The sequence below is a fragment of the Notamacropus eugenii genome, chromosome 2, assembly GCF_028372415.1.
Source record: "Notamacropus eugenii isolate mMacEug1 chromosome 2, mMacEug1.pri_v2, whole genome shotgun sequence".
Taxonomy (NCBI): domain Eukaryota; kingdom Metazoa; phylum Chordata; class Mammalia; order Diprotodontia; family Macropodidae; genus Notamacropus; species Notamacropus eugenii.
The window spans coordinates 404,341,512-404,363,394 of NC_092873.1; the positions used below are offsets into that span (position 1 = coordinate 404,341,512).

At 41.3% G+C, this 21,883-nt stretch overlaps 1 protein-coding gene and 1 long non-coding RNA gene across 8 annotated transcripts in view; one reads left to right on the forward strand and one right to left on the reverse strand.

Annotated features, from left to right (window-relative positions):
* The window catches only part of SDCCAG8 (SHH signaling and ciliogenesis regulator SDCCAG8), a 289,079-nt gene extending 267,639 nt beyond the window's left edge, over positions 1-21,440 (forward strand). For 5 of the 7 annotated variants that reach the window (XM_072647603.1, XM_072647606.1, XM_072647604.1 and 2 more), the window contains 2 exons: positions 1,588-1,714; positions 4,224-21,440. In XM_072647603.1, coding sequence (XP_072503704.1) covers positions 1,588-1,714; positions 4,224-4,298 — 202 coding nt within the window. In that variant the 3' untranslated portion in view covers positions 4,299-21,440. The remainder of the gene's footprint in view (positions 1-1,587; positions 1,715-4,223) is intronic. The other 2 variants (XM_072647601.1, XM_072647607.1) reach the window with 1 other exon arrangement.
* LOC140529165 (uncharacterized) lies at positions 1,256-13,295 on the reverse strand. The gene is made up of 2 exons (XR_011975442.1): positions 9,622-13,295; positions 1,256-6,338 (listed from the first exon to the last, which is right to left on the reverse strand). It is a non-coding gene; the product is annotated as an uncharacterized lncRNA (long non-coding RNA).
* Positions 21,441-21,883: the final 443 nt, after the last annotated feature.

Genomic DNA, 21,883 nt, shown 5'->3' on the forward strand with positions numbered 1-21,883 from the left:
ATCAATGACTTGGATAAAGGTATCAATGCAATAATTATCAAATTTTCATTTAACACAGACTGGGAGAGATAGTTAATATATTGGAAGAATTGAAAAAGATTTTGATAGACTAGAACACTAGGCCATACCTAATAAAATACCATTTAATACAGGTAATTATAAATTCTTGTACTTGTGTTCAAAAATTCAACTTCACAAGTACAAAACTGAGCCAGAGAGCACTTGCAAAAGATCTGGGGACTTCAGTGGCTTAAAAATCTCCCTTTCAAAATGCTAATGTGACCATGGGCTCTTGGGAGAGGCACACTGTCCAGGTAATGAGGAGATGATAATCCTTTGCCCTGGACAGACTCCACCTGCTCAGATACTGTGTTCACTCCTACATGAGTGTCAGAAAAAGGTGGCTAGGATGATGATGAGTCTTAGGATCATCCCAAATGACAGTCAGTTGAAAGAACTTGGGCCTGGTAAAGAAAAAACTTGGTGTGGGGGTAGGGTTGCTGGTGAGGGGTAGTTTAGTTCAAGTACCTGAAGGACATTTGTCACGTGGGAAAGACAGTGAACTTGTTCAACTTGGAGCAAGAAGCCACCATCAGGCAGTGGGGGGAGGCTGCAAAGAAGCAGATTAAAGCTTAGGATCAGATTAGAGACAGAAGGGACTGTAGAAGTCATCAAGTCTAGGTAAAGACACAGAGAGCAGCTAGGAGGTGTTTGAGGCAGGCTTTGGATCCAGGTCTTTCTGCCTCATCAACATGGTAATGATTATGATTTTCCAAAAGTGGTTTTCCTTCAGAACAGCAGTTTTTAACCAAAGTGAAGTTTGATGATAAATTTCAGGGTGTCTGTGAACTTTTAAGAAATATTTTGGTAATTGTATTTTAGATAATTGATTTCCCTTGTAATGCTAAGTATTTTATCTTAGGCAATTTTGAGAAGATAATAAAAACAGAAAAGGTCCAAAGGCTTCATCAGATTGGCAGAACAATTTATATATCAAAAAAGCTAAGAACCTCTGATCTGGAGGTTTCTCTCTAACTGAAGAAAGGTCTTCCAGCAGAGGCTGAATAAAAACTGTCAAATATATTCTAGTGTTGAATTCTGTTCTGCTATGGATTGGACCAGAGGACCTCTGTGGTGCCTTCCAACTCTGAGTTTCTGTGTCCAATAAACATTTAATAATAGGCTCCTATTCTGTGTCGAGCATTGATTGTGCTAGGTGTTGGCAATATAAAGACAAAACAAAAAGTCCAGCTTCTCAAGGATCTTACACTCTTCTGAGATCATTTAATGTTTACTCAGTTAACTAAATACAAGATCACTTAAAGAGGGAGGAGCTTTGACAATTAAGGAATCTTGTTGGAGTTAGATGATCTCTCAATCCCTTTCCAGATCTTTAATCTGTAATGCTAAATATTTTCTGAGCTCCAGTTCTTCCAGTTCTGGGACAGAATTGAGGTGGGTATCAAAGCGTTTAGGTGTGTACATGATTGTCTTATGGCTGCTTGGCATCCGTCCCTGCCCCAGCTGGTCAGGTCAGTGCCATGTGCTATGAAGCCATCTCTGATCCAATGGCATCTTCTACTCCAGGTTGAACCAGCTGGATAGGCATTGCCAGTCCACGGCCCAACATCTGGTGCTGCTGCTCAAGAAGCAGAACGAGCTTTTGATGGAGCGGCAGAACCTGACAGAAGAGGTGCAGACTCTGAAATCCCAGGTAGGTGAGCAGGAGTCCCCTGCCAAGGGGAAGGAGATCACCAAGGAAGAGGATGTCATTGAGCAGTCAGTGGGGGTTCTCCTCCAGTTCCCTGCCCCTTCTCCTTCCTTACGGCCTCATCCTTCTTCCCTTCCCCTTATCTGTTCCTCCCATCCCAACTACCTTAGAAGTCAAGCTAGTCCTCACAGACCAAAGCATTCAGCAAGCCCTGAGTGCCACCATGCGCCCAGCACTGCAGCAGGCACTGCCCAGAATATATGAAAGGTATCAGACAATAGTAGTCCCTTATCCTTCAGAAGCTTACAATCTAATTAGAATCTAAATCAGCTCAATTGAAGTTAAAATGAGTAACTCATATGTACATAGCACTTTAAGGTTTTACAAAGCACTTTCCTTTGAGGTAAGTACTCAAAATATTGCCCCCATTTTACAGATTAAGAAACTGAGGCCAAGAGAAATAATCTTCCTAAGGTCACACAATTCATGTCAGAGCTGAGATGTGAACCCAGTTTACCTCATTAAGTCCAATTCTCTTTCCTTTATATCCCAATGAAACAATAGTTAACAGCTGTCGGTAGTATCACCGAGCTTTAAATTGGTCTAAGTGAGAAGTAGGATAATGGACAGAGCAGGGATCTTGAAAGGCAGAAGATTCCAGTGTTTGCCAGTTATTTAACTTCTGTGAGTTTCAGTTTCATCCTCACTAAAATGGCAACAATAATCCATGCATTATCAACCTTATAGGTTTGTTTGGGGAAAGGTGCTGTGTAAAACTTTTATGCTCTATAAAGTTATAACAAGGGACTTCTTGAGTTGAGAGGAAGAGATCAGTGTTATTTTATGGGGGACAGAATCTCACTGAAATCAGTTTCTATCCTAGGGCTTTTGACCCTGGATTGAGGTGAGGTTGGCTCTGTCAGCTGAGCTGTTGGGGTACCAGGAGAGGAGTCCAGTCCTGTAGAGGTGATCCTGGGCACAGGGTCAGGGGCTTGTGACCTAGGACAAAGTTGATTGATGCCCCAGGTTGCAGGGCACAAGGAAGACTTCAAATCCAATGCTTTATCTTCCACACTATGCTCTGCCTCTTTCTCCAACGATGTGGGAAGGAAAGGTCCAGCCCTGGGCCTAAGGTAAGAGTTAGTGTTGAGGGACAGCTAGGTGATGCACTGGATAGAGTACTGGTCCTGCAGTGAGATGGACCTGAGTTTAAGTCCTGCATCAGACACACTTAGTAGCTATGAGACCTTGGGCAAGTCACTTAACCTGATTGCTTTGTAAAAAAAAAAAAAAAAAAAAAAAGTGTTGAAGAGTATTAGAAGCAGAGTGACCAGTGGATAGAGCTGGACCGGACTCCTTGGGATCATATCCCACATCTGACACTTACCTTTGTGGCAAAATGCAAAAAGTTTATGTTCAATGACCTCTGAGTTCTCTTCTGGCTCTATCCCATGACCTCTCCTCTCCAAGTCTGTTTCCTCTTCTGTACTTTGGTGGAGCTCTAATCTCACTCATGGAGGATTCCCGTGGCCAGTACAGATCACAGCCCATCCACATTGTCTCACCCTGTGCCTATTGTGCTGATAGATCCACCACAGAGGAGGGCCGTCCCTAGGAACTGGAGGTTGTCTATAGCTTTTTTCTTCCCTTTTATATAAGAGGTAATACTAGTTACACTCCCTAAGAGGGTTGTTGTGGGGAAAGTATTCCTAACTCTGTTCCTCACCCCCATGCTGCCTCCCTGGCCCAAATCCCTCTGGAGGTGGGGAGCCAGGGACAGATAAGACAGATGATTCTTGCTCAGGGACCTTTTGCTTTTCTAGGGTTTCCCTGCTTATTGTAAACCCTGCTTGTGGCTCCTGAGCCAGCTTGCATACCTGCTCCTTTCGTTTGCTGCTGTCCCTATAAATAGATGTCCTGGTTTTACCTTCACTTTCTTTTTTCCTCTTATTCTTGTTTGCACACTACAAAAAAACCACAAAACATGTTTAAAGAATGGTGTACAAAGCATTTTCTTTACAGCAATTCTGTTAAATAGGGAGTGGAAACATTATTATGCCTTTTACAGAGGAAATTGAGGCCCAGGAGAGTTACAGAGAACACAAACAGGCAAAAAAAGGACACCAGGGGAAGGTGGTTAGAAGAGTCATAGGATACATAGAATGGACACTCCTTGAGGGCAGGGACCTCATTTCTGTCTGTGAACACCCAGTGCCCAGCACAGAGCCTAGCAGTAAGCACTTAATAAATGCTTGTTGATTGATAGATGCAAAATGAATCGTTGAACTATGTTCTACTTAGTTTTAGTATCATAGAATTAGAGCTGGAGGGTACCTCGGAAGGCATCTAGTCTAAAACCTTCATTTTATTGATGAGGAAAAACTGAATTAAGGTGACCTATTCAAGGTCACAGAAGGATTAATTATGGCAAATCCCTGAATTTAAACCCAGGGCCTCTTAAATTCTTTGCCTTTCTTGCTACCAGAAGAGAATGGTATTTTCTACACCTCAGGTACTCAAGAAAATTTTTGGATTTGCCCACTGGACTTGGTGGATCAAACCTCACTGGTTCATTCTACAATTCTAGTACCTTGGGAAGTCTCCTGATTACAGTGGATTTTGGTGCTCTTTCCATATCACTGTGTAATGGCAGATATTTAATTAATTATAATTAAAATCTCTCCCGTCACTACATTCTTGAAATACATGGACTGGTCCTTTTGTTACAGATTGGTAGGCTTTGAAGAGGTCAGAAGGAGGGGGCGGTCCAGGTGGAGGGGACAACCTGAGTGAAGGTATGAAGGTGGAAATAACAATAGCTCATTTTTACAGGAAGTTTCATTGTTTAAGCTCTTTTCTCAAAATAACCATGTAAAGTATATAAAACAAGCCTTATTTTCCCTCATTTCACATTTGGGGAAATTGAGACTCAGAAAGGTGAAAAATTTGTCTTCTTCAACAAAATTTAAAAATGGCAAATGAAGTCGGGACTTGAATGAACCCAGGTCTTTGACCTCCCAAGTCACACATTCATTCCACTAGCCCAGACTGCCATGCGCTGTGTTCTTCTCATGCCATTTCCCTCCTCAACCTCAGTCTCTTCTGTGAAATGATGACTGGATACTCTCTTTGAATCCCAGAAGTTCCTCATCCTGGCATCCCACAAGCTCTCCGAGTCTGTTTCTGCTTCTGTACTTTGGTGGAGCTCTAATCTCACTCATGGAGGATTCCCGTGGCTGGTACGGATCACAGCCCATCCACATTGTCTTATCCTGTGCCCTTTCTGCTGACAGATCCTCCACAGAGGAGGGCCATCCCTAGGAGCTGGAGATCTTCTATAGCTTTTTTCTTCCCTTTTATGTAGGAGGTAATACTACTTATACTCATTAGGAGGGTTGTTGTGGGGAAAGTATTCCTAACTCTGTAAATGCTCTATCTTCCTCACCCCTATGCTGCCTCCCTGGCCCAAATCCCTTTAGAGGTGACAGAAAATGTCTAATGTTCTAATGACAGAAAAAGAGTGAGGGAAAAACAGCCCAGAAAAAGTGGACAGGCAGTGTGGGGAAGGAGGAATAGGGAAAATACCTCTTCATTTTCCTACATTTTGCCCCTAGAATGTCATCCTCATTTCTAAGGGCTTTGCTTTGACTCTGGCCCAGCCAGTCATCTTTCCCAGTGCCCTCCAGAAGACCTGGGGCCTTGGAGGTTTCACTTTGTCCCAACATTTACAACTTGGCCTTAGAGGGATAGAGGGAGAGCTACCAGGTTACACACACCCTTCTAGGCCTGGCCATTTGTAATCCCAGGACTAAGAGTATACTTCCCAAAGACTCTGGGCTACTGTGCACTGAAAGCTGGGTAATGCAGGGTAGAGGCTTCATGGGAGCAAATTTCAGCCTCTGCACCATTCTCCACTTGATCATTACAATAAGTGGTTTGCCTTCTAAGTCCCCTACTGCCTGCTTCAAGTACTGTCAGTTTTTAATGTTAAAATCATCAGTGCTTTTAGGGACCTTTCTTAAGGCTTTCAGAATTTCCTAATTGCCTAGTGGACTGTGAGCTTCCCAGAGAGATGCAGTAGAAAACTATCAAATCCTCCTGAAGCCCCGAGCAGGGCTTTCTTCCTCTGCCTGAAGCAACAGAACTGATTTGACCAGCTCATGCCATCTGATACCAGGCCGTCTGGCTCATCTCTAAAGGAACCTTTCAGATTCAGATATTACATTTGGAGTTATTTTAATAGGAACATGACAAAAGAAATTTGGGAGAAAGAAATTTTGGCTTCATTCTGTAGTAAACTTGAGCGTTCAAAGAGGAGGCAGCCATCCAGGTTTGAAAGCTCTCAGCTGAAGCCATAAACTGAAGGACTGTTTGTCACCCAGGGATGGCATCAGACTTGACTTAGGGGATGTCAGTGCGCTTCAACCTCTTGTGATGAATTTTTACAATTGAACAAGCTCGTTGAATTCTAGAGTGCAGAAGGGCTTCGTGTTAGTGAAACTTCCAATGAACCATTTAAAACAACCCAGACAGCTATTTAACATAAAGCATATGACTGCACAGCACACACCATGTTGTTCTCTGGTATATTAAGATCCCTTTTTCTCATGAAGGCAGGATGACAGCCCTGGAACGAGAAAGATACAGTCATTATTATCAAGAATGCTGGCTTTTTATTTATTTTTACTGGGTGCACAGCTAAGCTCTGCACTCTTTGCAGCTAGTGAATATCAGAATTCAGATTTCCAGAGTGATTTCAAAGGGAGACAGAAGAGAGTCTGGCCTTGGATAAGGAGACTTCTGTTCTGGCTCTGATGTTAAGGACATGACTGTACACATACCTGAGGTTCAATTTCCTCATCTATAATTCAGAAATAATAACACCTCACAGAGTTAGGAGGAAAATGCTGTGTAAAACTCGAAAGTCTATCAAAAGGACAACAGTAATAATCTGATCTTCTATTTTCGTGGTTAGATATAGTTAGAAGAATTATATATAACTATTATATATGCCAAACTGCATCCACCTTCATTTAGCTCAAGTGATTTCTGATATTTACATTTTAAAATTTCAGTTGAAATGCCACCCAAAGTAAACAGCAACTTTGATGTCACAGATGAGACACTCTAATCTCTCTCCATATTCTACCTTAGAGCAATATGGACTGGTGGGCATATGACATTAAAATACACACACACACATGCATACACATACCCCACATTAAAAAGTAAAAAGCCAGAAGCTATATCCATATTTCTACAATAACTTGGAATATTTTGCCAAGTGTTGTATTTTATTGGTAGTATCCTCTCTGTCCACCTGGTCATTTCATTAGTGGACAAGTTTTCCACCAGAAGCAAACTGAGATGTCTTTTGGCTATGTAAAAATATGTATCCTTTAGGCAAAGTATAATTGAACCAAATCTCTGTATATCTCTGTACCCAAGAATCCAGGTGTTTGTGTCACATGTCTCTGCTCTGAAATAGAGGTGCTATCACTTGGATGGATTTAGGCTTTGGTGCCAAGGGGCCCTATGGGTTTGTACCACCAGAGTTCACAGCCTTTTACTTTTAGAAACAGGATATGGGCTCAGGACAAGGCGAATAATTTTTTTCTGCCCGGTTTAAAAGGGTAGAACTAGGATGTACTATCTTAAATTGCTCTACTTAAATCCTGAAATGTGACCTATAAGATGCCTAGCAGAGAGAGACATCCAGAGACTGAACCACATCAGTAACATTTTTGGCCATGAGAATTCCCATATTCCCCTCTAGGGGTGTTATTGAACAATTAAGTAGCCTTCAGTATAGGAATAGCTTTAGGACTCTGACCCTTAAGCACAAGGTCTTACCTCCTGAGCTTTTAAATCTCATAAAAGTGGGTGCATTGGTCCTTGCAGGAGTTACTGCAGTAATGATGAATCTCCAGAAACATTATTCCAACAAATATAGAAACCACTTTCTCCATTTCTACTCCTTATACCAACACAAGCCTGAAATTGTGTTTCCTACCACACTATTTGTACCCCCTTTTTCTTTCAGTAAAATATGATGTGACAGCCTCTTATGACATCTTAAAGAAGGAATCTCTTTCTAGAATGAGCATTTCCTTACTAAAATCCTTGGTTCTGGAGGCTGAGGAAGACTTTGGCAGCTGAAGGAGGGAGAGTCATATGGAGGGCTTGACAGCTGGGAGCAGGGTCAGGGGTTTGTGATTTGAAGCCTGGAGGCTTTAACAGCTGGCCAGGAAGTGGGGAGCCAGCTGGTGGGGAGTTAAAGGTCTTTTCATGGGGAGTTTGACATCTGGAAGTGGGAAAAGCACAGGAAGTGATCTACACATTTATAGGATTTTCTTAAATGTATAGTTTTTTTTTTAAAATTTGTACTTGGTTTCACTTATTTTGCTTTTTGCATTTTCTGGTAACTAGCATCCAGGACAGGATATTTGATCCCATCTAAAGTGTTAATTCTGGGAAGCCATTCCCTTTCAAGTCTCTTCAGTTTTAGTCATTTTAACAAGTTATCATCAAAAGGAATCTGAAACTGGCCTATGTCTGTGGTTTTTTAGTAGCCTTAACAATTATTTTTTTCATTTCTTTATTAAAAAATGTGCATAGCACAAATGGTAGTCTGTGGCTATTTTCAAAATGATCCCTCTTGTGTCATGCTTTCAAACCAACCAGTGAATGATCTAAAAATTAACTAGTGGAAGAAAAGAGAGAGGATTATTGGGGATGTTAAAAATTGAAATAGGGCATAGGATTTAGATGATGCCACAATGAGGAAATTGTGGATGAGGAAAGTCAGCTGAGGAGGCCCTTACCAGAGTTATCACAAGCATTACAAAGGTGGACACCCAGGTGATCATATCTTAGTTTCCTTACTCTTTACCACACCTATGCTGGCTTGCCTTCTAAGAACCTTCTACTCTACACCCAGCTGCTTTAGAGTCTTTCACAAAGTTAGCTACCTGCAGGACAGATGGTGCTTGAATATAACAGCAAATATGCTGAATAAACTCAAAAAAAGCCTCCTCCTGAATCAAGATTTTTTGGAAAGAATTCCAAATAGATGAAAACAAACAATTTGATTTCAACCAAATTGTTGTTTTTTTGTTTTTATCCTGATTTTCACCCGAATTGTCAGTCTCAAAAATAAACACTGATACATTCCCAGAAAATATTTTTCAAATAAAAACTGACTCTGTTAAAGTTTGCCCTGATTCTTTCAAAACTGTGTACAAGACACTGTCAACCAAAGTGACTGTTGCATATTTTTTAAAATAAACTTGAACATATGCAGCTAAAATGTCATTAACTCCCTGCTGCCAGGGTGCTTTTGAAGGCAGAAATAAGACCCCTACATTGCATTTCAAATTTCAAGATCCTCTGACCTGCTGAGAAGTTGCCACACGTATCTCAAATACAGTACATTTTAGCAACTTTTTAAAAGTGGGATTTTATGCATAATTAATATTGAAATGCACAGAGGATCCCACAGAAGCCAAACCTGCTCTTCCTTCGACAGTTCATTTTGCCCAAGAGTGAGTAATTTCAAACCAAGAATCATGCAAAGAAAATAAATGGAATTTTATATTGCTTCAGATACATTTGTTTCATCCATTGCTTCCCAAGGAAGACATTACATTTTGCGATATAAATTCACAATCAAGATTTTAAAGGGAGCTAAATATTTTAATCCAATTAGACAAGTGAACAAAACACTGAATATTACATGTAGTGAGATAAGTGGTTCTTGCCTTTAAAAGACTGCAATTCCATCACATTACAACCCCAAATGTCAACGTTGCCTTTATTTTTAACGCTTTCAAACAGGAGGCAGCCAGAGGCACCACTCTCTGCTGTCAGAGACACTGTCTAGCCCTCGGGAGCTCTGAAAATCTATTTACCATGGAAACGTGGTTCATATAACAACACAGACACCTGCCTGTGTGCCGAGAAAGTTCTTGTGACTTCTGTGATTCGAGGAAGCTTGTGAGATTCCAGACTCGGGATGCCGCCAGCTGCTGAAGGAGCCCTCTTGTGTTGGAGTGTACTGTGAGAAGGAAAGGTAGCAGAACATTCATCAAGAAGCGTGATCCACCTCTTGTAATATGTGCTCCTTGGGCTTCCTTTCCCTCAATATGTAAACCAAGAAGATTGGTCTAGATGACTTCTCTTTGGCTTTAACAGTCCGTGACTGAAAGCACAAAGTCCTAGGTCAAGATGCTATGTTATAAGAAGCAAAGAAAAAAAAGACCAGTTTTCTGTTTATGTGCAAGGAAATCTTTTTGTTCCCTGGTGACTGTACTTCTCTGTCTTCTACAATTTTGGAATTCCTTGGGACCTAAAGCTGCATGAGCCAGATCCCAGGTCTTGATGACTTGGAACATCTGAAGCCTCTTACCTCTTCCCCCACTGTAGCAGAAGCTTTCATTGTAGGAGAGCATTGTAATGTGAGAGTCAGAGAGTCTGCTAAGCAAAGCCAAGATCTGCTGCAGAAGTTTCTGTGACCTTACCAGGCAACTGCTGCCCTTTAGGTACAACTGGCAGCGGCAAAACTCCAAGACCTTCTACTTTCTCTACTCCTGGGTCAGGGGAGGAAGAGCACAGCAAGATTCTCTGCAACCTGGGCTAAGAATGAGGGAGTCACATCAAAGCACCTAGGTTTTTATGCTTTTGAAATGGGGAAAGGTAGGACTCTTAAGAACACATTTTAGGCAAATCTGGAGGAATTCCTGGGTCCACTTTGACCATGGTCCATTGGGTTCTCTTTACCAATTACGTTATAAAGTACAGTTGGGATTAAAAAGCTTCTAAGATTAGCGGTGAGATGGAAAACAAAACAGGAGGGAGGTTCATGCACATATTCATTTCAAGAACCACAAATGACCAGAAAGGTGATAAAGGAAAACAATAAATTCCCAATAAATAGTTACTGATATTATCATTAAAACAGACACAGATCAGGAGAGTGAAACCCTGATGACCTGGATTCAACACTTTGCTGAAAGCATGAGGAGGAAGGTGATAAACTAATGGAAGTAATCAGTAATCCCCCAAAGAATCTTGAGTTGACTATCCAGTCAGCCAATCAGCATTTATTAAGCACTACGGTGTGCTAGGCACTATGCTAAACTCTGAGTTTACAAAGAAAGGTGAAAGGCAGTCCCTGTCCTCAAGGAGCTCCCAGTTTAATGGGGGTAACATACTATACAAGCAATCTATATACAGAATGAACAGGAAATAACTAACAAAGGGAAGGCACTGTATGAAGTTTAGCCACAAAGAACAGAAGAATGAAAAAGGGTTGGGAAAGACTTTCTGTAGAAAGTAGGATTTTAGATGGGACTTGAAGGAAGCCAGGGAACCCAAGAAGTAGAGATGAAAGGAGAGAGCATTCTAGGCATGGGGGCCAGCCAGGGAAAATGCCAGGAGAGAATGTCTTGTTTGTGCAACAGCAAGGAGGCCAGTATCACTGATTAAAGAATATTAGGGGTGAGGGTAAGGATACTGGAAAGGTTGAGTGGGGGAGGCTGGTTATGAAGGGTTCTGAATGGCTAACAGAAGATTCTGTATTTGACTCTGGAGGTGATAGGGAGCTACTGGAGTTAAATGAGTCAGTGGGAGGGGGTCAAATGGTGAAACCTGTGCTTTAAGAAAATCACTTTAGCAGCTTAATGGAAGATGAACTGGAATGAGGAGAGGATGGAGGCAAGCCAACCAATCAGGCTGTTGGGATAGTCTAGATGGGAGTTGATGAGGACCTTGTAGCAGGGTGGTAGCCATATCAAAAGAGAGAAGATGTTGCAAAGGTGAAATCAACAGATTGGATATGGAAGTTGGGAGAGAGTGAATTGAGGAAAATATCCAGGCTGTGAGCCCAGGGGACTGGGAGGATGGTGATACCCTCAATAGTATTTGGATAATTTGGAAGGTGTGGAGGGCTTAGGGGAAAGATGATGACTTCAGTTTTGGATATTTTGAGGACAGCTGATTTGAGCTGTCTGAAAGGCACTAAGAAATGCAAAGCTGGAGGTCAGTAGAAAAGTTAATGCATAGGATAGGTAGATTTGAGAACCAGCAGCATAAAGATGATAATTAAATCCATGGGACCTGATGAGATTACCAAGTGAATTAGTATAGAGGGAGAAGAGAAGAGGGACAAGGAGAGAGCCTTATAGAACACTCATGGTTAGTGGGCATGATCTGGGTAAGAACCCAGCAAAGGAGACTGAGGGAGCAGTCTGATACATAGGAGAACCAAGAGTAAGTAGTGTTCTAAAAACCTATAAAGAGGAGATTATCAAGAAGAGGGTGATGATCAACAGTGTCGAAGAGAGATCATGAAGGATGAGCACTGAGAAATGTCCATTTGATTTGGCAACTAAAAGATCATTGGTAACTTTTTTTAGTATTTTTTTTCAAGTTACATGTAAAAACAACTTCTAACATTTGTTTTTCAAACCCTGAGTTCCAAATTCCATCCCTCTCTTCCTCCCCTCATCCCTCTCCCCCATTGAGAAGGCAAGCAATTTGATACAGGTTATATAAATACATATCATATCCCTAATATATACAATATACAAATCATATCCCTAATAGTCATGTTGTAAAAGAAAACAAACAAAAAACTCTCAAGAAAAGTAAAGAAGTGTCATTTGTAACTTTGAAGAGAACAATTTCAGTGGAATGATAAGATCAGAAGTCATATTGTAAGGGCTGAAGAAATGAGAGGAGAGAAAGCAGAGGCAATGATTGTAGATGTCCTTTTCAAGGACTTTAGCCACAAAGGACAGAAGAGATATAGGTAATTATAGGTATGGAAGGAGAAGTGAGGTTTTTGTTAAGTAGTGAGGAGACATAAGTACATTTGTAGGCAGTAGAAAAAGGGAGTGACTGAAGACAAATAAGAATTGATACTCTTGAGTGCAGACTGAAGCATATGTTTTATCACTTCATTTTTCTGGCTTTTTTATGACATGGGTGTTGTGGAAATGTTTAGCATGATTTCATATGCATACATACACATACATAATGGACACTAGAGAGGTAGAGAGAGGGAGTAAATGTAGAACTAAAAATAAAAGCAAAGGAAGCTTTTTTTTTAATTTAAAGTTTTCAACATTCATTTCCACAAAATTTTGAGTTCCAAATTTTCTCCCCATCTCTCTCCTCTCCCCACCCCGAAACACCTTGCATTCTGATTACCCCTTCCACTAATCTGCCCTCCTTTCCCTTGTCCCCATCTTCTCTCTTGTCCTGTAGGGCAAGATAAATTTCTATACCCCATTACCTGTATTTCTTATTTCCCAGTTGTACACAAAAACAATTCTCAACATTTGATTCTAAAACTTTGAGTTCCAACTTCTTTTCCTTCCTCCCTCCCCACCCATCCCAACTGAGAAGGCAAGCAATTCATTATAGGCTATATATGTGTAGTTTTGCAAATGAGTTCCATAATAGTCATGTGTGAGACCAACTATATTTCCCTCCATCCTATTCTGCCCCCCATTTCTTCTTTTCTCTCTTTTGACCTTGTCCCTCTCCAAGAGTGTTTACTTCTAATTGCTCCCTTCTCTCATTTGCCCTCCCTTCCACCATCCCCCCCCCACACCCCCCGCTTATCCCCTTCTGTCCTACTTTCCTGTAATGTAAGATAGGTTTTCATATCAAATTGAGTGTGTATATTATTCCTTCCTTGAGCCAAATGTGATGAGAGTAAGCTTCACTTTTTCCCTCTCACCTCCCCACTTTCCCCCTTCATTGAAAAAGTTTTTCTTGCCTCTTTTATGAGATAATTTGCCCCATTCCATTTCTCCCTTTCTCTTCCCAATATATTCCTCTCTCATCCCTCAATTTTATTTTTTTATATGATCCCTTCCTATTCAACTCACCCTGTGCTGTGTGTGTGTGTGTGTGTGTGTGTGTGTGTATAATCCCATGAACTACCCAGATACTGAGAAAAGTTTCAAGAGTTACAAATATTATCTTTTCATGTAGGAATGTAAACAATTCAACTTTAGTAAGTCCCTTATGATTTCTCTTTCCTGTTTACCTTCTCATGCTTCTCTTCATTCTTGTGTTTGAAAGTCAAATTTTCTTTTCAGCTCTGGTCTTTTCATCAAGAATGCTTGAAAGTCCTCTATTTCATTGAATGACCATTTTCCCCCATCAAGTATTATACTCAGTTTTGATGGGTAGGTGATTCTTGGTTTTAATCCTAGTCCCTTTTACTTTTGGCATATCATATTCCATACCCTTCAATCCCTTAATGTGGAAGATGATGATAGATCTTGTGTTATCCTGATTGTATTTCCACAGTACTTGAATTGTTTCTTTCTAGCTGCTTGAAATATTTTCTCCTTGATCTGGGGAACTCTGGAATTTGGCTACAATATTCCTAGGAGTTTCTCTTTTTGGATCTCTTTCAGGAGATGATTGGTGGATTCTTTCAATATTTATTTTGCCCTCTGGTTCTAGAATATCAAGGCAGTATTCCTTGATAATTTCGTGAAAGATGTCTAGGCTCTTTTTTTTTTTTTCTCATGGCTTTCAGGTAGTCCCATAATTTTTAAATTGTCTCTCCTGGATCTATTTTCCAGGTCAGTTGTTTTTCCATTGAGATATTTCACATTATCTTCCATTTTCTCATTCTTTTGGTTTTGTTTTGTAATTTCTTGGTTTCTCATAAAGTCATCAGCTTCCATCTGTTCCATTCTAATTTTTAAAAGAACTATTTTCTTCAGTGAGCTTTTTGAACCTCCTTTTCCATTTGGCCAATTCTGCTTTTTAAAGCCTTCTTCTCCTCATTGGCTTTTTGGAACTCTTTTGCCAATTGAATTAGCCTATTTTTCAAGGTGTTATTTTCTTCAGCATTTTTTTGGGTGTCCTTTAGCAAACTGTTGACTCGCTTTTCATGATTTTCTTGCATCGCTCTCATTTCTCTTCCTAATTTTCCTCCACCTCTCTTACATGATTTTCAAAATCCTTTTTGAGCTCTTCTGTGGCCTGAGCCCATTGCATATTTATTTTGGATATTTGGGAAGCAGAAACCTTGACTTTTATGTCTTCCCCTGATGGTGAGCATTGTTCTTCCTCATCTGAAAGGCCGGGAGAAAATACCTGTTCACCAAGAAAGTAACCTTCTATACTCTTATTTTTTCCCCTTTTTTTGGGCATTTTCCCAACCAGTTACTTGACTTTTGGGTCCTTTGTCAAGAGTAGGGTATACTCTGGGGAACTGTAAGTTCTCAGTTCCTCCAAGGTGGCACAATCAAGGGAGAGGAGTTTACTCCCTGGCAGGGGTACTGGCTGAGATTAAAATCAGCAGCTCAATTTCCCCAAGGGCTTTATCTAGCAATGGATGCTGGTGCTGTCTGCCGCTACTGCTGTTGCTGCTGCAGCCTAGTGCCAGGGCTAGGGAGGACCCTGCTGCCTTTTCGCCAAGATGAGAAAGCACTCTCACTGACCTTTGAAGGGTCTTTGTTGCCTGTGGGTTGAGGGATCTGAGAACTGCAGCTGCTGCTGGGGATTCTGCCCCCAAGGCCTGCTCTGGCCCTACTCCTCCCGGAGCGACATGGCCCAAGCTGGGCTGTGCTCTGCTCCACATCTGGTGCGACAGACCTTTCCTGTTGGCCCTCCAGGTCACCTCGGGCTGGAAATCTCCTCCACTCCATCGTTTTGTGGCTTCTGCTGCTCTAGAATTTGTTGAGAGTCATTCTTTATAGGTATTTTATGGGCTACGGGGGAAGAGCTAGAGTATGTTTGTTTTTCTGCTTCACCATTTTGGCTCCACCCTCCAAAGGAAGCTTTTTAAAAAAAGGTAAGTGAGAGAGTGGGGAACAGAGAGGGAGAATCTTATTAGATGAGATGAGATGGAATGCGATTGCTTGTGCAGGTAGAGAGATTTGCTTTGGCAAGAAGTATTTATGGTCCTTTCTTTATGTGAGACAAGGGTGAAGGAAGATACAATGAGAGAAAGAAGCTCTCCATGAATGGCTTCATTTTCCCCCTGTAACATATGAGATAAGGTTCTTAGATGAGAAGGATGGGGAATGGGAGCCACGGGGTATTTGAGGAGGGACAGGAATGAGAAGTTTGGAAAAGCTGCTGTAGGGAGCATGGTCGTGAGCTGATAAGGTAAAAGGACTGCCAAGCAACAGTGAGGGCCCAGTTGAGATTGTGGCCCCACTCAAAACAGTTTGTGATGTTCTTCACTTTCATTCAGTAGCTCATGTATAGGAATGAAAGTGGTGAACAATGGGAGTGATCCAAGGCTGAGGCTTCCCAGGGCACAATCAGCAACATAAGGGAGCTAGTGGCTCAAGAGAAGAGGACAGAGTAGAACTGAACTGGTTCACAAGGTCAAGATGAGAAAAAGAGGAGAGAGTAGCAAGTGCAGGGGTGATGGCCTGGAAGAGAACAGAGGGATTGAGAAATTGGAGGTCATGGTATTGTTAATGACTAGGGTTTGTTGTGGGAAAGCAGAGGAAGAGGTAGGAAACCAATAGATTATGGTCAAATAAGATGATTTCAGAAGTCTTAAACATGGAGGGGGTGTATTTTAGCATGATGATAAGATTAAATGGATGACTTTCTTTGTGTGGGGGAGAAATGGGATGGAGTAGATCATGAAAAGTGAGTAGGATGAGGAACTGAGTGGTTGGGGAATTAGAAGCAGTATCATTACGTATGTTGAAGTCTCCAAATTTGAGGCCAGGAATCGAGGAGGAAAGATTGTGAGCCAGGTGCTGAACTAGTTGAATAAGGGGTATATTCTGAAGATCTGTAGACAACAGCTACTAGGATTTTGATTGGGTGAAAGATGTGCACTGTATGGATCTCAAAGGAGGAGAGGTTACTGAGTGATAGTGGTAGGAAGAGACCCTGGAAGTGGTTCTTCCTCAACCAGTGAGCACAGAGGAATGAGTGAAAGTGTAACCAGTACTTGAAAAGGTGGCCAAGGAGGCTGTCTTATCAGCGGGAAGGCAAGTCTCAGTGATTGCCAGAAGATGGGAAAGAACAGAAGAGGGAAGATTTAAGATGAAGGCATATTTGTTAAACAGGAACCAGGAATTCCTGAGGGCACAGTGGGAAGGGGACTTTGGGTTGGAAAGGTTGAGGGGGATAGGAATAAAGAGTCTGGCTTTGAGGGATGGAGAGTGAGGTATAGATGCAGGCATTCAGAATCACTAGGATGTGTAGACTATGTCCAGGTGTGCGCATCTTCATCTTCTCAGGAAAGGCTGGGGATGAGGCACAGGACTGAGACACGCAGTACACAGTGGAAGGCACGTGCTCCAATGGAAAGCCCCTGTCTCTCCTCCTCTTTTCCTTCTTAAGTCTAGAGAACAGGAGACCACGCAGTGCAGAAGGCAGTTGTGCAGCAGGACATGGATATTTTGCTGCCCTGTGACTTCGCTCTTGTTTTCCCTCAGGACATTTGCAGCAGGCAGTGGAAAGTCATGCCTGACCTCTCTGCTTTGTACCAGAGGCTGGAGAGCAGGAAAGCATAATATATATGGAAATACACATGCACACTTCACTAGTGTAGACTGAAGACTGACAGAGATGGTGGGACACTCAGTCTGTTTCTAGGGTGAATTTACCACTGAAGCATGAGGAGACTAGAGACTGACTAGTATGGCAGCCTTACTCCAAAGGGTAGAAGCAGCCTGCCAAAGGAAGAGACATGGATTTATCTTGTTTTTTTTATTATTGTTCTTAGCATCTTCAGTAACAGTACTTTAAAGGAAAAAGGACCGAAAGTTTCTAGATATGCCTAACACCTGCCCTCCAAATTCCATCCACCTTTCCCTCCAATAGAAGAATTAGCTTGTATAATTGCAATAGGGCAATGAACTGAATGAGGTATTTGTAAATAAGCATCTTAAGCAGAATTCCCCAACATGAGGATAGCATAATAAGAAAACACTTCAATGATCTGCAAAGTACTTTTATACCTCTTTTTTTATTTGATCCCCATAACATGCTTTTTTGATAGATGCTCTTATTAATCCTATTTTATAGGTGAGGAAACTGAAATTTGCCTAGGGCTACACAGATAGTAAACTCCTAAGTCAGCCACTGAACCCAGGTTTAATGGATTCTAAGTCCAAAAGATGTTGGTTTTTGTCTGTCACAGCTTTCTGGGTCCACAGAGTAAGGTGAGATCCATGACTAATGCTATTGTCTTCTAAAGACCCACTATGCCCAGGGGAACAGGGATCTTTACTCTGTCCTTCTGAATGGTGAATCTTTAAATATGGAAATAAGGACCATTACCATGCAAATCAGTTCATACCAAATAAAACAGGACCCACATTAAAAAGAAAGTAGAAAATTGCCAAACAAGCTATGGTTCCTCTCTGTCCTCACCAGGAGGACTAGGGTAGACTTAATTCCATTTGTTCCTGCTGAGAACCTCACATCTGTGGGGCTTTAGTGTGGCTTTGCCTATGTGAAAGGTCATCGGTTACAGTGGAGTTGTCTGAATGTTGGCAGGAACAGGACAGACTATGATAAATTACTAGATCTCTCTTGGAGTCAGGAAGACTTATTTTGGAGAATGCTCATTTCTTTTTACTTTTAATTCGTTTTGTTTAAAACAAAACAAAAATTGTGCTATTTATGCTGTGCCTTGTATTAGATAGCACTGTTTCCTGGTGAACCCTTTCCCCTATTCTCTGTGTCTTAAGAGGGCTGTAGTATTGGAAGTTCATCCAGGACCAGTTTTCCTGGTCCAACAGTTGTCAACCAACCTAGTCAATTTATAGGGGTCGAAGACGAAATCATGAGCTCACTTCCCTTGAAACTTTCGTGTGGGGCAGCTCCATGGAAAGACAGAAGGTGTGAGATGTGTGCGTACAAGTGACAACCAATCTGGCTTCAGCTCACGTGATTTTTGTTTGCCATAAGAAAGGAAGGAATCTTAATTTCTTTACTTTGAGCTATGGTAAAATATTTGTAGATTCAGTGGCGCAGCTTAAGTTTAAGTAAATTACTCAGATCCCGCTCCCTCCCACCCCCCATACAACAGAAACAAGAAATGTCTATAGGGATGCAAATGGGGACTGGCAATAGTGAGGCCTTGTCTGAGTCCACAGGCCTCTCCTTTGCTGGGAAGAAAAGAGAAAACCAAGAAACCAAATTAAGGGAGGGAACCCTCTTCTGGTTTTCGTTAATGGGGACACTTTTTCTCTTTTTTTCTTTTGCTTTACTTTTGGCTCCAAAAAGATATTTAATGGGTGTACCATCAGATTACTGTTATCTCATTAGTATTGAGCATACTAATCTGGTCTGATTTGAGCTACCAAGCATACAAACCATTAGGGGAATCATTAGGTCAGGAAGATATAACCCTATCAGTGATGAATTATACAGAACATCAAAAATAAAGTTCTGAACAATAATTCCAGAAATATAAGATGTAGTTATTCCTGGAAAGAACACTGACCTGGTTTGTATCTCCTGGGCCCAGCGGATCTCACCTGGAATTTACTCCTTATGAATTTTCCTAACAGACAAAGATGAAGAAAAGGCTGCCTCCCTGGGCCTTAGCTTCCAGGCTGAGCCTTAGGTCAGGGCAGGTCCAAGGGGTGGAGCATGGGCAGGAGAGATGAAGGCCCAGAACTTGGTCAGGGGTGGTCAGTCTTGTCCACCATGAGAAGTGAACAGAGACACAGCTTTTCCTTGAGTAATCTAGCAGATGGACGTGACTGCGGCCCATGCTCACACATCCTTCAGTTGAAAGTCATCTTTTTTCCCCTCAAATTTCGTTTCCTGCACCTTTCCTTTGCCCTTATGTCATTCTCTTCTATCAGTTACTTATCCACATATCCTTTGTTCTACAAAACTTTAAAGCTCCGAGAGAACAAAATCCATTATTATTCTCCCTGCTTTTGTATCCCCATTACCTAGAAGAGTGCCTCTCTTACAGCAGGTCTTTGAAGCATTGTCTTAAAACTTCAGCACATAAAAATAGCAATAAATAACACAATAAATATGTGCTCAGGCTGCAGAATTGTCCCCTTCCCAAAGTGAAAATCAGCATCTCATTTTTAAAAAAATGTATATAGGGACACCCCTGGTAAGTTGGCTGTTACAATCTTTGGTTAACAAATATCAAGATATAAATTCTGGATCCTTAACTGCTTGCTCATTTTTGGAAACTCCCAGTAAGTGAGCATTGCTTAATCAATAAAATGGCCCAGGTTCTACATCTGTGATGTTGCCTGGAGTGTTGACTTGATCCTGTATATAAAATCCTGCTCATGCAGGGAGATGCAGCCTGTCTTTCACTGCAAATGATTTATTCCCAATTTAACTGTGGAGCATAGCCAATCCCAGCCGCACTGCAGTGCTTTAGCACTGACTTCTTAACCTTTTTCTCTTGCTGCGCATTCTTTTTAGGAAACACTACTAAGGATTTTGAGGGTTGGAACTGCTTTATTTATCTTTGTTTCTCCCAAGGTGCTTTTCACCTAATAAATGTTCAATGAATGTTGTTTGAATAAATTAATGAAAAGGTTTAGTATAGTATTTGTCAGTGGTCCCCTACAATCCTACCAGGAGAACACTGCACATTTCAGAGTATTTTGCACGTATTCAGAGAGCCATCCATACCAGCAAACAAGTCAAACATTAAATCCTTTCAATGGAACCTTCTAGGCTGGTTTTCAGTGGGGTTAAAAAAAAAAAATCTTTTCAAATGGATCTTGCTAACTTCTGCCTATGTAAGGGAATTGCCTGATACTGTTTAAAAAGCAAAATATGCACAAAACCCTCCCTCCAGGGACGCAATTAAGGTTTGCATGTGAATTACTTTTATCAGAGTCAATGCAACTGCCCAAAGATCCAGCTTGAAAGTTATAGGAAGTTCCATCACTCAGCCAGTGGTTAACTGCATAGGCCCCATGTCCTGTTTTTCTCCAGTTAACTGCCCTCCGTACTGTCTGAATAGTTTTCCATAATCAGGGTCTCACACAAACCAACCAGAGTCTTCATTCCTGGAAAGTGGAAGCAGCCGAGGTCTGGCCTGGTCTCAGTGCCAGACCATGCTGATTTCTGTGGTGCACAAACACTTCTAGAACACAGGTTGTTTTTCAGGTTTGGAGCATTAAAAATAGCTTAGTTTGTACTTAGATGAAGTGAAGTCTTTGATCTGTAGATAGAGCAAGGTCAAGAGGAAGCACAAACCTTCCAGATAGCATTTGTTTATATACAATTTCCACACTTCTAACCTCTGAAACTCACTTTCTGATAATTTAGCCACAGGAAGAGGAGATTACACCAAGAAGTTAGAGTCACAAGGCAATTAACAGAACATGAGCCACTTAAACTAACTTTGATGATTACTGTTTGTCTTCCAGTTGCTCAGTGCACCACAATCTAATTGCAGACCTGGATGAAACGCAGAAATAAACCGTTTGCAAAGAGATGTTTACATTCATCTGTTTTGTGTCTTACTATGCCGCAATGCATCACCAAACTGTCAGTGTAATGCCTCTTGCCAGGCTCCAATGGAACAGTGGTCACGTCGATTTCTTAGAGTGCTTCCTTCAATGTGGATGGGCTGGAATTGAGACTTGACACTGTGTGCTCTGTGTGCCTGTCAGCTTTGAGCACTGGTTTGAAGTAATGTTATATTCTTGTAATAATCACTTGTTTACTTTACTCTTGTTACGTGTGTGAAATTAAATAAAATGGACTATTTTTCTAGCCTCTAGTTCTAATGTCACCTTTTACTTTATGGTGATCAACAGACACCAAAAAAAGCACCCATTTCAAAAGAGTGATATTGTAAGAAACAACAGATCCACTTCCCACACCACCTCATCTCCTTTTTCCTTCTTTGTGGTATAGCCTAGGCTCCTTGATCAATGTCTTAGAAGACTCCGAATCCAACAATAATCCTGTTGATTAGTGCACTACTCTGAGACCTTAGAGAGAAATTTACATAAAGTACAGTGTGGTCTCTGTCACAGGATATAGAGTTTAGAAGGCTGTATTAGAATTCACCACAGGATTAAGTGGTGAAAGCACCTACACATGTGGCAATTTAGGCAAAAGAGATTAAGTGACTCAGTCCAACATTAGACAAGTACTAAAGTAACAGAAATGTATGCTACCAGAGACTCAACATTCCATACATTTTGAAACTGAAAAAAG